Source organism: Salvelinus namaycush, chromosome 24 (genome assembly GCF_016432855.1).
Source record: "Salvelinus namaycush isolate Seneca chromosome 24, SaNama_1.0, whole genome shotgun sequence".
Taxonomy (NCBI): Eukaryota; Metazoa; Chordata; class Actinopteri; order Salmoniformes; family Salmonidae; genus Salvelinus; species Salvelinus namaycush.
Genome location: NC_052330.1, coordinates 12,533,130 through 12,549,152, shown reverse-complemented (window position 1 = coordinate 12,549,152; position 16,023 = coordinate 12,533,130). Strand labels below are relative to the sequence as shown.

The 16,023-nt window shown below is 44.6% G+C and overlaps 1 protein-coding gene across 1 annotated transcript in view; it reads left to right on the top strand.

Annotated features, from left to right (window-relative positions):
• The first annotated feature begins 614 nt into the window (after positions 1 to 614).
• Positions 615 to 16,023, top strand: part of LOC120019713 (discoidin, CUB and LCCL domain-containing protein 1-like) — a 42,218-nt gene continuing 26,809 nt past the window's right edge. The window contains exons 1-5 of the mRNA XM_038963117.1: positions 615 to 825; positions 7,568 to 7,786; positions 11,677 to 11,820; positions 13,087 to 13,138; positions 13,465 to 13,537. Coding sequence (XP_038819045.1) covers positions 753 to 825; positions 7,568 to 7,786; positions 11,677 to 11,820; positions 13,087 to 13,138; positions 13,465 to 13,537 — 561 coding nt within the window. The 5' untranslated portion in view covers positions 615 to 752. The remainder of the gene's footprint in view (positions 826 to 7,567; positions 7,787 to 11,676; positions 11,821 to 13,086; positions 13,139 to 13,464; positions 13,538 to 16,023) is intronic.

The window sequence follows — 16,023 nt, the reverse complement described above, 5'->3', positions numbered from 1 at the left end:
AGACATTGGTCAAGAAGATCTTGTTGATCAACCAATAGCATGAATGTTCTATTCACATTTTTCAAAAAACAAGGAATATAAAAAATAGATTTCCCTAAAGCGAAATAACACCAGTCAATCAAAAGTGGATTTGAATGTTTAGGATAAAGATGCATAGAGACAGAGCAAAAGAGAATAATGTATACTATTTGATTAGAACAACTTGATCTAATCAACACATTAACAGGGGTCTTTCATACCTCACTGCCCTATGGTCATCACCTTATGTTAAACCAAAAAACACCTTACCTAAGTGATAGTATTGCTGTCATTAAATAGGCTAGAATACGTAGGGTAGCAAACTGGCAATTGATTGCAGAATAGTGTATGTAAGAAGTAAGCCTAGTATTAACGATCATAGGCCTATACCTTTCAGCCGGGGTGGGCAGTTGAACTCAACAATTATTTTGATTAATTGTGTTGCGTGTCTACTTTTCTCCGCTGCTCAGCAGTTATCCCCCTCTCCCCAACGACACGGAGGCGGTCAGACTGGTTGGTCGACCCGACCACTTGGTGACGCCTGTGGATGAAACACGGAAGAGTTCATTCAAGGAATGAATATACTGTGGAGAAACAGGCAGGATAGAAACAGACAGAGCGCGTCGGGATCCTTTCTATTACGGCAAAACTTCCTAAAGAAAATGATCCCATGAAAACGAAACAAATGTGTCTCCATATGCGCCTTCGTTGCGTTACTGTGGATAAAAGCTGAGATGTCTGTAAAGAAGAAAGTTAATGGATTCTTTGTCGTTTGGTCTATACTTTCCGCGGTCGGTGAAAAACTCGGTAAGCAAACTAACCGTTGTTAAAGCAACAGTGATTTACACGATTACCCAATACTTTTTGTACTACAACCGATGAGATTTAACAGATCTAGTTACCTTACATTCTATTTAAAATAAAATAAAATTCACCATGGTTCTGATCGTTTTACTTTGTACTAAACTTCATTCACTTTTGGTGTGCCTGATCCACATGGCAGATCAAGGGTTAATAACACTGTGTGGCATGTTCAACAAGCCTCGAATGTTAAGTAGCCTACGTGTGTGATAACTGGGTTGCCAACAGTCAAATGTAACAATAGTGTGTGGCATATAACTACAAGTATCTTATGCATCATACATTTGTTACATTAGATCATTGTTAGGCCACATTAAGTTACGATCAATCATGCAAAACGTTGAGAACTCTGACTCAAATGTAACCAGTCATGTTTTAAGTTGTCTTTCAAACATTACTCCTTGAGCTGTACTTATTAGATGAGGAATGTGCAATGGTTAACCATTAAGGCCTGTTGACTTTAGTTTAAAAATGCACTCTTATAGATTCATTGATCTCCACACTCTGCTTAAATATTTCAACCTTTCTACTGAGCAGAGACAGTTTGTTTCAACGTTTCCTCAGCAAATCCCCTACTTGTATGAGATTGTCAGCAGGCTTCCATAATATACAATATTCAAATGTGTTGTCAGTTAGGATGTCTTTGAACTATCATGTTGTTGACATGTAGGGCAACATACTATACCCGTCAATTGTAATCTAACAATCCTTGAGAAGATACAGTAGGTGACTTTCACCAGTGACAAACCTGCCAAAAGGAACTGACTGGAGCTGGGTTCATACTAGCTATGATCGTCCTCTCACACCACAGTGACAGCATGGCTCGATTTTGTACTCATGTAACCTTCTAACCATGTAGGCTCATAGTAGGCTACGTGCCATTGGAAGCATCTCAATTGCGTACTCCTCGCATCCTCTCGCCTCCTTCTCAAAACCCATTGGAGGGAAAGGACCTCTGGCTTTCTCATCCAATGGGTTTTGAGGAGGCGAGGGTAGAGGACGCGAGGCGTATGCAATTGAGATTCTCCCTTACAAGCGGGGTCATCTTTTTGTGCCTGTGCTCCTGTGGTATTGTCTCTCATTACCAAGGAGGCACCACTGGCTGCTGGCTCTTGAACAATGAACTGTAATGCCACGCATGCCTTAGCACTCACAAGCAGTCAGTTTAGGAGACAGCTAAATCTCTCTGGCTGCCTTTGGGATTCTAATGTCGATCCATGCAGTGAGCAGTTTTAGTCCGATGCATATTATAGTCCAACACAGAGTTGGGGAAGAATTGATTCCAGTCATTGTTTGATGGTGTTTTCCCCCACCGCCTCTACCTGGCATTAGGTTGAGCCTCCCTGTTTGTCACATTGTCTACTTCCACGGCTCCCCCTCTGAGTGTTTGAGGTGAATATTTCATGTTTGTCCCGAGGGCAGTAGTCAGCCAGGTGATCAGGAGAGACAATGAGAGATGCGCTGGCGTTTTAAATTGAAACTGCATCATTATATTGTCTGCTACTACTCTATTTTTCACGAGTTTTTGTTGGTGTTTATCAGTATGCCTGGAGGGAAATAAGGATACACGCCGTTTAGGTGGAATTAGCATAGGCGGCGCATCTATAAGGCTAAGCTTCCCCTAAAGTAAATTGAAATGCACAAGTTAGATAGCCTAATTGGCCTAATCCTGTCTATACAGTAATTAATCAAATGAAGGGCCTCCTGAGTGGCGCGGTGGTCTAAGGTACTGCATCGCAGTGCCACTAGAGAACCTGGTTAGAGTCCAGGCTCTGTCACAGCTGGCCGTGACCGGGAGACCCATGGGGGGGGGTGCACAATTGGGTCCGGGTTATGGGAGGGTTTGGCCGGCAGGGATGTTCCTGTCCCATTGCACACTAGCGACTGCTGTGGCGGGCCAGGCGCAATGCACGCTGACACGGTAGTCAGGTGTACGGTGCTTCCTCATACACATTGGTGCGGCTGGCTTCCGGGTTAAGCGGGCATTGTGTCAAGAAGCAGTGTGGCTTGGCTGGGTTGTGTTTCGGAGGACGCACGGCTCTCGACCTTCGCCCCTCCCGAGTCCGTACGGGAGTTGCAACGATGGAACAGGACTGTAACTACCAATTGGATATCACAAAATTGGGGAGGAAAAGGGGTAAAATAATCAATAAAATGATTTAATCAACAATTATTATTATTTTTTATGATATTAAATGCTACTACACCAGAAAGCATGATTTGGATGATCATTAGCTTCTCGAGAGAAAAAAGAAGCTTGTTTTTATTGTTTTAAATCGCATAGCCTGTGCGAAGGGCCCGCAATTTGGGCAGCGCTGCGTGGCAAATAGCAAAGAGATGGTTGTTGAGTTGAGAATGTCAGTGAAACAGAGGCCCAGCCAGGAATATCGCAATATTTCTAAATACAATCGCTGGAAAACATAGTTTGGAGTTCAAATGTCAGAGGAAGGCCCAAAGCCTGTTCCCAAGTATTCCCACGCATAATAGAGAAACGTGATCATATACAAATGTAAGCAAGGTTTGAAATTATTATGTTCTAGTCAAATATATCTGTTTGGGCTTCCAAATGAGAGCGACTTTAACAGTGTTACGTCATACTGGCTGGATTTCTGCCTGTTTGAATGCCAATAACTCAGATAAACATGAAATGACCCAGGGAATCGATAGAACGTCACTCAGAGATGCACAAAAACAATGTACCATTCAAAATGGGTGAACCTTTCTTTTTAATGTTTCCAACATTTTTGGATTACTAAAGCACCTATTGAGTTAGAACCATGGAGAGTTACCAGAAGTTGCAAGGAAAACAGGAGCTGCCTGCACTATTCCAGCACCATTTCAATGTTTCAACATCATCAAATCACCTATGCTTAGTCTAATACCGTGACAACTACACTGAACAAAAATGTAAACGCAACATGCAACAATTTCAAAGATTTTACTGAGTTGCAGTTCATATAAGGAAATCAGTCAATTGAAATAAATTCATTAGGCCCTAATCTATGGATTTCACATGAATGGGAATACAGATATGCATCTGTTGGTCACAGATACCTTTTAAAAAAGGAGGGGCGTGGGTCAGAAAACCAGTCAGTATCTGGTATGATCACCATTTGCCTCATGCAGTGTGACAAATTTCCTACATTTCCTTCACGTAGAGTTGATCAGGCTGTTGAATGTGGCCTGTGGAATGTTGTCCCACTCCTCCTCGATGGCTGTGCGAAGTTGCTGGATTTTGGCGGGAACTGGAACACGCTGTCGTACATGTTGATCGAGAGCATCCCAAACATGCTCAATGGGTGAGTATACAGGCCATGGAATATCTGGGACATTTTCAGCTTCCAGGAATTGTGTACAGATCCTTGCGACATGATGCTGTGCATTATCATGATGAAACATGAGGTGATGGCGGCGGATGAATGGCACAATAATAGGTCTCAGGATCTCGTCACGGTATCTCTGTGCATTGACATTGCCATCGATAAAATGCAATTGTGTTTGTTTGTCTGTAGTTTATGCCTGCCCATACCATAACCCCACTGCCACCATGGGGCACTCTGTTCAAAACGTTAACATCAGTGAACCGCTCACCCCCACACGACGCCACACACATTGTCTGCCGTCTGCCCGGTACAGTTGAACCGGGATTCATCCGTGAAGAGCACACTCTCCAGCGTGCCAGTGGCCATCGAAGGTGAACATTTGCCCACTGAAGTCGGTTACGACGCCGAACTGCAGTCAGGTCAAGACCCTGGTGAGGACGATGAGCACTCAGAGCTTCCCTGAGACTGTTTCTGACAGTTTGTGCAGAAACTCTGGTTGTGCAAACTCAGTTTCATCAGCTGTCCAGGTGGCTAGTCTCAGACGATCCCGCAGGTGAAGAAGCCGGATATTGAGGTTTTAAGCTGGTGTGGTTATACGTGGTCTGCAGTTGAGGCCGGTTGGACGTACTACCAAATTCTCTAAAAAGATGTTGGAAATTAAAATTAAATTATCTGGCAGCAGCTCTGTTGGGCATTCCTGCAGTCAGCATGCCAACTGCACACTCCCCCAAACCTTAACATCAGTGGCATTGTGCTGTGACAAAACTGCAGTGTGTTTCCCAGAGTCTGTTCTGGACTTTGTTTTGTACAACGCCACTCGTCACTACAAAACAACTTCAATGAGTTTTGGGCTAAAGTATGTAGCGAACGACAGAGCAGCTGAAGAATTTAGTCAGTGTGAGTCGTCAAGCTAGCTATAGGCACTGCATAGACAAATGTTGCCGTGCTATGAATGAGAAATCTCAGGAGCATCAAAAAAGACAGACTGAAACCACCAACACAGGCACCCCATATCTGAGAGGATCGGAAAATGTCTAGGTCATGTTTGCTGGGGATGCTGTCAAGTGTTAAAAAAGAAAAAAGTACATCTGGACTAACTGTAAAAATAAAAAAAAACGACCAAAAAGTTCAACCTTAAACATACAGTAGACAGAGAGGTTGATTGTTAGTGTCCCAAACAAACCACTACATGAAAATACTCTTGAGCTGATGTTACAGGGCCCACTCTGCCCTTCTCTGTTTACACACCTATGGTCAGTAATGCTCTGTGGCATAGGTGTAGTCTATTTCCTCCTTTACCATTGTGGTAATGATGTCACCGCTCCTTCACCTTCTCCCAGGTGGGTAGCTGCATCCTGTTTTTAAAATGTTCCGTCCCGCTGTGCTGTTCGCCTCACACCTGGACCTAGTTCAGCCTCGGACCACAAAGGCCACTGTGTGTGCCTGCCGCTCCATGGCTTGGGACTGGCCAGACAAGCCAAAGCTCCCATCTTGTTTTTTAATAGCCTCATTTGTCCACGGGCCTGCTAATTTTGCCTAAATGTTTTTCCATTAAATTTGATTTACCTTCCTTGGAAAGAATCTAACTTTAGGGATTCTTATCCACAAGTCAGTGTTTTCTAATACATGTTTATTCCTATACAAAATGCTCCACCATCACTCAGAACCTACCATTGATGTCTGGACAGTGTTTATGTGCCACATATATCTGAGTTTAAGGGCCCAGTCCATAAACAAACCCTTTGCCCCTACCTCCTGGCCACTGGTGTGGTTGTGAGGCCGGTTGGACATACTGCCAAATTCTCTAAAACGACGTTGGAGACGGCTTTTGGTAGAGAAATTAACATTAAATTATCTGGCAACAGCTCTGGTGGACATTCCTGCAGTGAGCATGCCAATTGCACGCTACCTCAAAACTTGAGACATCTGTGGCATTGTGTTGTGACAAAGCTGCACATTTTAGTGGCCTTTTATTGTCCCCAGCACAAGGTGCACCTGTGTAATGGTCATGCTGTTTAATCAGCTTCTTGATATGCCACACCTGTCAGGTGGATGGATTATCTTGGCAAAGGAGAAATGCTCACTAACAGGGATGTACAAAACATTTGAGACAAATAAGCTTTTCGTGCATATGGAAAATTTCTGAGATCTTTTATGTCAGCGCATGAAAAATGGGACCAACACTTAACATGTTGCGTTTTTATATTTCAGTATAAATCTGAATGAAATAGATAGGTATGATTTGAAGAATTCAATAGGTAGCCTATATCAATATGGTAATTTAGTAGCTCAACCTTTCCTTTGATAAGAGGTTTAATTTTCACCGTATTGCTAAGCAATAATGTCCTATCTACATGAAGTCGCAAGGGATTAGAGACTAGGACCGGGTCAAGGTCGGTGGGAAGCAGTCTGGTGACTGGTCTCTGTGGGACACAGCTGCCATGAGGCCCATGCAGGCCTGTTAGTGCTGTCACAGGTGTTAATGCCACACCCTGGGGGACAGTGGATTAACCTCCCTGTAAACAGGGGCCACTGTGTCACCAGGGCTCCAAGGCGTGGGATCCACTGACACACACACACACACACACACACACACACACACACACACACACACATGGCCAAAGGGCAGCCCCACACCTGCAGGAGCCTGGCCCCAGCAGCTGAGCGTCTCAGACAGACACCCCACCTCTTCTTTCACCCAATGGGGATCTCCAGGGAGAGAGAATTGCCTTTCTTGGAGATTGTGTGTCAGTGTTATGCTGTGCGTTCCTAAGCAGAAATGCAGCAGGTATTTATGTGAAGTAATTCCTGTTTGTTTTGACTTGTTGGTCTAAGGAGAAGATGTTGGCTCATGAGACATTGGTTCATTATGACTCAATGTGATTGATGTAATTAGGACTGACTTCAAATAGCTCTCATTAGGTGTTGTATTTGACTGACACAATGCAACATTTACAGTATGTTTGGCATGTCTTGACTTGTCTCCCTCCCACAATGTTTACTTACCATGAGTGATTCCTTTTGTATGTACTGGCATGTTCTCTTATTAGACCTGCTGCTGAAATTAGTAATGTTGGCTAGCAGACTGACAAATGTCTTCTTTACTGGTTGCTTGGCCTGGTTGTAAAGTGAAAGTTGAGCCTTAAATGTACAATGTTGATTGTCTTACAAAGATGTTCTTATTTGCCTTCCAGATGAGAGAGCACTTTGCATCTTATTGGTTTCTCTCCACCTAGCTCCACCGTCACACATTCCTCATATCATGGTCTAACAAGTCTTAAACGATGTAACTGAAATACAACACCAAAGTAGAGACAGAACTTCATCCTAATCTAACTCGACTTCTCCCCTATGGTTTTGTCCAGATGACGGTTGTGGCCACTCAGTGCTGGGCCCAGAGAGCGGTGTCCTCTCCTCTAAGAGCTACCCGGGCACCTACCCCAACAATACCTGGTGTGAGTGGAAGATCCAGGTGCCAGAGGGTAACAGCCTAGTCATCAGGTTTGGTGACCTCGACGTGGAGGCACGGGACTGCCAGTCGGACTACGTCAAGGTCCTCAAGGGAGGCTACGGGGGAGAACATGGTGAGTCTGAGTCAACCATCTTGGCCTTGGCTATTGTCTCTCTGGGTCTATGAGTTGATGTATGACCTAGCTAGCTAGCTGTGGTAGTGGTGGTTCTACACAGAACAGTCTTCACAACGTTCCTTCCCCACAGATGAAAAGCACATGTCAGACTGCGCTTCTCTAATAACTTAGCCAAGGACAGAGTTCTTGTGGGGGATTTGACTATATATAGAGTGCTGGAGGAGGGAGCGGATGTCTCTGTGAGGCTGTTCTCAACTACAACAAAGAGGAAGGTGTGGAGGATCCTGCTGGTCCGAGAATTCAAGCCCACCGAGTATTCTATTAGTCTCTCTGTTACCTTGATCTCTGGGCTTTTGATAGGGTTTGAATATACAGTACCAGTCAAAAGTTTGGACACAGCTACTCGTTCAACGGTTTTTCTTTATTTTGACAATTTTCTACATTGTAGAATAATAGTGAAGACATCAAAACTATCAATTAACACATTTGGAATCATGTAGTAACCAAAAAAGTGTTCAAGAAATCTAAACATATTTTATATTTGAGATTCTTCAAAGTAGCCACCCTTTGCCTCGATGACAGCTTTGCACACTCTTGACATTCTTTCAACCAGCTTCATGAGGTAGTCACCTGGAATGCTTTTCCAACAGTCTTGAAGGAGTTCCCACATATGGTGAGCACTTGTCTGCTTTTCCTTCGCTCTGTGGTCCAACTCGTCCCAAAACATTTAAATTGGGTTGCGGTCGGGTGATTGTGGAGGCCAGGTCATCTGATGCAGCACTCCTTCACTCTCATCTTGGTCAAATAGCTCTTACACAGCCTGGAGTTGTGTTTTTGGTCATTGTCCCGTTGAAAATCAAATGATAGTCCCACTAAGCGCAAACCAGATGGGATGGCGTATCGCTGCAGAATGTTGTGGTAGCAATGCTGGTTAAGTGTGCCTTGAATTCTAAATAAATCACAGACAGTGTCACCAGCAAAATACCCCCACCTCTATGCTTCATGGTGGGAACTACACATGCGGAGATCATCCCTTCACCTACTCTGCATCTCACAAAGACACAGCGGTTGGAACCAAGAATGATTCACGCAGTCTCTGAACAGTTGATGTGGAGATATCCGTTACTTGAACTTTGAAGCATTTATTTGGGCTGCAATCTGAGGTGCAGTTAAATCCACATTTTCCTAGGCTGGTAACTCGAATGAACTTATCCTCTGCTGCAGAGGTAACTCTGGGTCTTCCATTCCTGTGGCGATCCTCGTGAGAGCCAGTTTCATCATAGCGCTTGAGGGTTTTTGCGACTGCACTTGAAGAAACTTTCAAAGTTCTTGACATTTTCTGGATTGACTGACCTTCAAGTAATGGACTGTCGTGTCTCGTTTCGCTTCATTTTTATTGCTGTTGTTGCCATAATATGGACTAACCGAGAATAAGTGCTCAGGGCTTTGCAGCAGATATGTAGAATGTTTGACTTGAATAAACAGGCCTTACAAATAGTGTGCTCTTAACTGACTCATACAGTAAGACATTGTGACCCTTAACCCTCCATGTAATCTTCATTCCAATTTCTTTACATTGATTGTCATACATTTGTTAGAAGTCAATCAATTTGTATTGAACAAATTTTAAGGAAACAGTGACACAAGTGTGTACAACATGTGAGACGCCACCGCCACCTCACCTGACAATTAGCCACAGTATATCTGACAAGCAATAAAACGTCTGTCGGCTGTTAGCGGAGCGTAGCCCCACACAGAAGCATTTGTCATGCAGCACTGTGCCAGGAAGTCTCTCCTTCAGCCTGCCACTGCGAGTAAGAATGAGTAGGCTGGGGAGAAGAGCAGGGTATGGACTGAGGGTAATGTTGAGCTGCCAGATCCATCTTAATGTAGTGAATGATTATCATGCCCATGTTGTAACTCACCCACGGCTGAGGTTACCAGTACAGAGGCCAGGGTGTCAAGGGCCCTTGGAAATCTCAGTGGTGAAACACTGCATGCCTTGGCTTCTCCCCTCAACAGCTTCCTGGTGGAAGTATTCCATTACCGACCAGGTTTCACAACGTGTGTTGCTCATAAATATCCATAGGAATTAGTGTTGTTTACAGTATCCCATTCCCAGTCATACTTTTCTAACAGGAAATTGTGTCCTGACCTTGAAAGTGGTGTTTTCACAGTTCTTTGAAACTTCTTCTTATATGACCCTTCTAATGTTCCGTAGGACAATAGGATTGAGGAATGTATTTGTTCATCATTAAATCCCTCAGTGTTGTTGACGTGTAGTACAGTGAGTCGGTGGATATAGTGATTTCCACCCAGAGGCTGTGGCTTCCATGGCGCTGACTGGTGGAGGCATCGTGTATCATCATGGCCGTCAGGTGAAAGCAAAGCCACAAAGGCCATGGAGACCAAGAACAACCAGCACTGGCTGAGTTCCATCTCATTGGAAAGGGCCCTGGGCACTAGGTTGGCCTGGGCATCTCTCTCTCCCATCTTTGTCTGCCCTGCAAATTATTTACAGTGAGATTCCTGTCGTTGACAAAAGGAAGCTTTTTTTCCCTCCTGTGTGAAAGGGAGAGAGGAAGAGCGGTTTAGATGACATGATGTGGCTTGTTGGGGCTGAAAATAGAGCGCCTGTTGGTGAGGTCTGGAGGGACAAACAGTCCCGGTGGGAAGGGGGACCCTGTAGATAGTAGGTCAGACCCTGTCTGTGACCTCAGATATGGTGTCGGTCGGTGTTTTCCGATAATATGCCATTGTTTTTCTCTATTTTGGTGCCTCTGTTACCTTCTAATGCCTTGATTCCTTCTGAAATACACAACCTAATTTACCTCCAACATTGGTAAAAGAGTTGAGTAGAAAGACAATTAAAATGACTGAAAATGTACTGTATGAATTCAGTGTTTTGTTAGTTGTTCTGGATATTGTCTAGTCCTATATGATCAGGACTATTTTCTAAGAAAGAGAACATTAAACCTGTGTATGCACCGAAATGTGTACTTTTTTGATAAAAAAAAAACATAGTTCGGTACTAGAATTTTTGTTATTTTAGAATTTTTGTTATTTTAGATACTTCTGTCAAATGTGTCTCACATGAGTGAGAGGATCAAGTCTGTGTCAGTGCAGCCCCCTTTATAGTGCTAAGAGCAAAGTGCCTGCTCCACTTATTCATTCATTGCAAGAGCTGTCTGGGCTGTTGTTAGCTCCCCAGTCCACAACAGGAGGTTCGTGGCACCTTAAATGGGGAGGACAGGCTCGTGATAATGGCTGGAGCGGAATAAGTGTAATGGTCTCAAATACATCAAACACATGGTTTGTAAATAGCCTTTGCACCACGTCTGTGGCTAGCTATTTGAAACTTGTGAAAGAAAATACATGAATGTGCCACAAAACAATAATTAGGCTAAGTTACCACTTACGTTACATAGGACGTGTAAATTCACGCACAGGAGACGATAAAGAAGCATCCTGAAAATACATTTTACTGCAACCAACCACGGCGCACAAAATGTACACTGGTACCGAGGAGCAGACAGCCAGGAGACTGACAAACCAGCAGTTTCTCTGTCATCGCTCACTTATCAAAAGATGACACGGCATATCGTTCATTCTAGCGGGAGAGGGCTATACAGACTTTTCTGACTAGCGAACTAGCGTACTTTTAAATGAGAAGCAGCCTAGTTCATTTATGAAGTGGAAAAAGTAGCCGGCCGAAAATGAGTCTGTTACCGGCTGTTTAGCCGAGGGCCGGCACTTAGGGAAAACACTGGTGGCACCGTCTTGTGTTGGTAATTTGGAATAGGAAATAAGGTCACATTGCTGTCAAAATGTAGATTAATGCAGGTCAATGGTTGTTTTGATAAACCTGCCATTCTCTCCTGTTGCAGTGTATGGGACATTCTGTGGCAGCCTGAAGTCCTACCCCAGCGAGATGCACACAGACTCCAATGAGGTCATCGTACAGTTCCGCAGCGGGCGTCACATCTCCGGCCGAGGGTTTCTTCTCTCCTACTTCACCGGGGACAACAGAGGTTTGAAGCTCTTCCTCCTACACTAACAGTTATGCTGTTTTAATATTGAACACCTGAGTCTGAATGTTGCACCTGTGTCCTGTTCCGTCCCTCTTGGTTGGCGGACAGACAGTGCTCCCGGTAAACCAATCAGCTTTGCCACATGCCATGGCTTGCCTTTCCTCTTCGTTTCTCTGCGCAGGGTGAACCCGGAGCTGTTTGGGGCTGTTTCTACAGGCATCGTTTTCAAACACAGCGTAGACTCTGTTAGTCAGGCCATGTTGAATAAGACACACATTTCACACAGTATGCTGATCCAGGAGATTATAGGTGTCAGTTTGCAAACTGGTTTTGATGGATATCCCTATTTCCACCGTTGTTGTTAACCGAAGCATAATGTAGATAGATGACTGTTGGTTGATAACATGCTGACCAAACCATCTCCGTGCGTGTGTCCGCGTGTGCCATCGTGCGCATGTTGATTTTGTCTATCCCCACCAGACACGTTTATGACACTCAGGTTAAAATACAAATACCAATACCAAAACCAACCGAGGAGACAGGTCGAAACACACATGAAAAATTTAGCTAGCTTGCTGTTGCCAGCTAATTTGTCCTGGGAGATAAACATTGGGTTGTTATTTTACCTGAAATGTATATGGTCCATTTTGTTTGTTGCTATATCTTTGTAGACTTTTGACCCATTTTGAGTTATACAAAATTGTGTGTTCTCTACTCCGACAATTAATCCACATATAAAAAGGGGAAACCTAGTCTCTCCTCGTTGATCCTTCTTCTGTGGATTTTATATGGCAGTTGGCAACCAACTTTAAGGTGTGTTACCGCCACCAACTGGACATGAGTGTGGACTTTTTTCATCTTTCAATCACCTACGTGGGCATATGCTCTTCAAAACCAATGAGGAGATGCGAGAAGTGGGACTTGAAGCGCATCGTGTCTAAAATAGAAGTTCTATTTTTGGGCCTGGCTATGCAGACGCGTGCGAGCAGTTTGGATGAAATGATTGAATAATATGTAGGTTTATTTTGCAACGCTTGCAACATGGCCGGTTTGGTCAGCATGTAAGAGCGGTGTGTACATGAATCTTTATCCCAGAGGGAGTGAAGGAACCAGGGTCTTCATCCTGTTGTTCTAATAGTGTCCTGTTATGGTCCTCTCTGCTCTACATGGCTGGTTTCCTCTGTCTGCTCTACTCTGAAGCCACTGGTCAGATTATATTTTTAGCTCTCATTGTATCTCTTCCCTCTCCTGTTTTTTTCACCTCAGATCTGCTGACATGTTTAGACAAAGGCAGCCATTTCTCCGACTTAAAGTACAGGTAAGGGTGTTTCGAATGTAGGGGTGTGTGTCTACGACCAGTCAGATGTCTTCCTTTGTGTCCTTGATGAACTGTAATGGCAATAGATTACTAAATTGATCATGGACCTTAATGGAAAATATTACCCCTTGTTACCCATCAGCTAGTCAAAGATGGGCTTCTCATTTCCTCAATATTCCTCAATATTTATACAATTTAGATTCAAGTATCTTATACAATACGTTTCCATTAAGTCAATTTTGTCCACTTACGGTGTTGTGATGTTGGTGTCTCTGGTGTGAAGAGATCTCTCACTGAACTGTGTCTATTGTTGTCTACCCTCACAGGAAGTACTGTCCGGCAGGATGCAAAGCAGTGGCGGGCGACATATCCGGGGATATTTCCCAGGGTTACAGACATGTAAGTAAAATTCTACTACTGTCCTCAAGGGTAGCCTACTGCATGCTTTTTACTGTATGTTCCCAGGTTTCTAAAAGCAGACATGCTGTTTGCTCTCTGCCTCCTCCTTGGGGAAAGTGTAACCACAGACATTGGTTTGTGGATTCGTTATTTACGAGGCATCGTTGTGTCCTTCGAAGCCTTGGCAGCAGTGTGGCCCTGACATGTTCTAGTCCCCTGAAGCAGCCAGCCAGCCATGCTCTTGTTTGTTTACTCTTGATTACATTAGCCTGTCCTGTTTTATGTCAGAGGAACTAAACTGTTCAGAGGCCCCACTTAGACCACCACCGTCCTCTGTCCACAGGTGCTTAGAGTAGTAGTAGGTTTACTGTATGGGCCCTTGTTAGCCAGAGAAACAGACACACCAAAAGCTGGATATGAGGAGTTGGCCCCAGGCTAACCAGTTGTTGCTGTTGCTTTTGTCTGGCTCCTGCTGTGCAAGTGGTTGTGATTTGTTGGGACACTGCTGTGTTGCCTGAGGGTGCTTGTTGTGTCATTTCTACCTCAGGGTTCATAGTGGGAGTAGGGGGTGTGGACTGGGTGTGGACTGGGCCCTTTGTTCCCCTGATAAACCCCCACCCTCCCTCAACACACACACACACACTGGTTGTGGAGGTATACTGGATGGAAAATCTGTTTATGTAACTGCAGTGCATTTTTCCTCGGCAGCAGAGCTGGGTTTTGCTGTTTAGTAGGTTGCATCACAGGTCAGTCGAACCACAGAAGCAAGGCAACTGTAAAACCAAACAAAAAGTGTTTGTGTCTAACTGGCTTAGAGGTCTTGTACTGTAGAACGCTTTGGGCTCCTTTAGAGCTAGAGATTTCCGACCTTTCAGTGTAATACCTGGAAATAGTAGCTATATAGTAATACCATAAAATGTGTAATACTGAGGTAAACGGCCAAACACATACAGACTAAGCACTTAAGAACTAAGCGCTGTGAGAAAGTTCTGGTCACTGATGTCCAGAGTCACTTCAGAACCATAGTTTTACCAGCCCTCCCACCTATGGGCTCAAGACATATAAAATCAATTATGATCTCTATGGGGCTCCGGATACCTTTCATGTGGGCCTCCTGGAGGGGATCAACCCCAGTTGTGGTCCTCCTGCCATGTCCACCCCTGCCTTGGCTGGTGTATCTAAAAAGAGAGGGGCTTTTCAGACCAGAGGCTTTCTCGGGCTCCTGAGGGTCAGCTCTCTCTTGGGCGTGATCAGGGCTATTGAGTGGCCAGCGGTCAGTGTGACAATGTGACAGACAGCTTCAGGCTTAGGAAGCCCAGCAGGGAGCTCAAGCCCCACAACAATAGGCTGCTTGAGCACAACAACGACGTTCCACCGTCTGCTGCTGGGAAGAAGCACGAGGGGTCGAGGGCTGAGGGACTGAACCATAGAACTCGTCTCCAGAGCGATCGATTAGTCCACGTTGGCTATTGTATAGGGAGGGTTTGGTGGAGGGCCTAGATTATGAGATAAACAACTTCTGTTCAACAGGCTTTGTCTGTCCACTGCACCCATTCAATAGACACGCTCATTAGCATTTAGACTAACACAATGTGTTCCGGGCAGTTTGTTGTATTAATGGTTCCTCAGAGTATATTTGGTATAACCATTCGCATTGTTTTGATACACTGCATATAGGTAATTAACGTGGTTATCATACCATATGTCGCCGTTCCGTGTTAAGAAGCACTGTAGTAAATGAATCATTTAGCAATATATTCTGTTTGTTGAAAGGTCATTTGTCTCTTTAGTTAGTGAATATGACCCTTGGGCATTGACAGCAGGGAAGTAAGTAACTGTTGATGGTTCCTCTCCTACTGTGTGGTATTAACCCCCCCCCCCCCCCCCCCCCCCCCCCCTGCTAAAATGGTAAATGCTTCCCTGAAATACAGTAGTCAGCAGAGGTATAGACAAGAAGGTTAACCGAGGCAGGACACATGGCCAGTCTCAGTTAGAACCAGACAGTCCTTGGCTGAAGTGTTAAAGCCATTATCTAGTCTATTATGCCCCTCCTAGTACCAGCAGCAGCCTTGAACCCAGCCTTGCTCCAGCACCAGTCCATGATTAGTCTCTAGACATAACTGACTGGGGCCATGATCTAACATACAAACTACCAGAGCCTATCCATCTGCTCTATCGGCAGACAGACGGACAGGCAGCAGGGCAGCGTTATCTGTATTTACGGTGTCTTGCCCTGCAGTACATAAAAGATCAGGGTTATACTCATGAGGCAGTTAAATCTGTCCCCAGAGCAGCTGTTATTCCAGATAAGAGACTCTGTAAAGCAGGTCCTCAGGGTCCCAGCCACTGGTCCCGTTATGGGAGCAGCAGCCCTCCCTCCCATCCCTCCCACCCAGCATGGAATATGTGCTCAGTGGTCACCTATAACACCTAGTTGCCAGACCAGCCTGTCTGGAATCTAGCCTGTCTGTACTGGCTTTTTACAT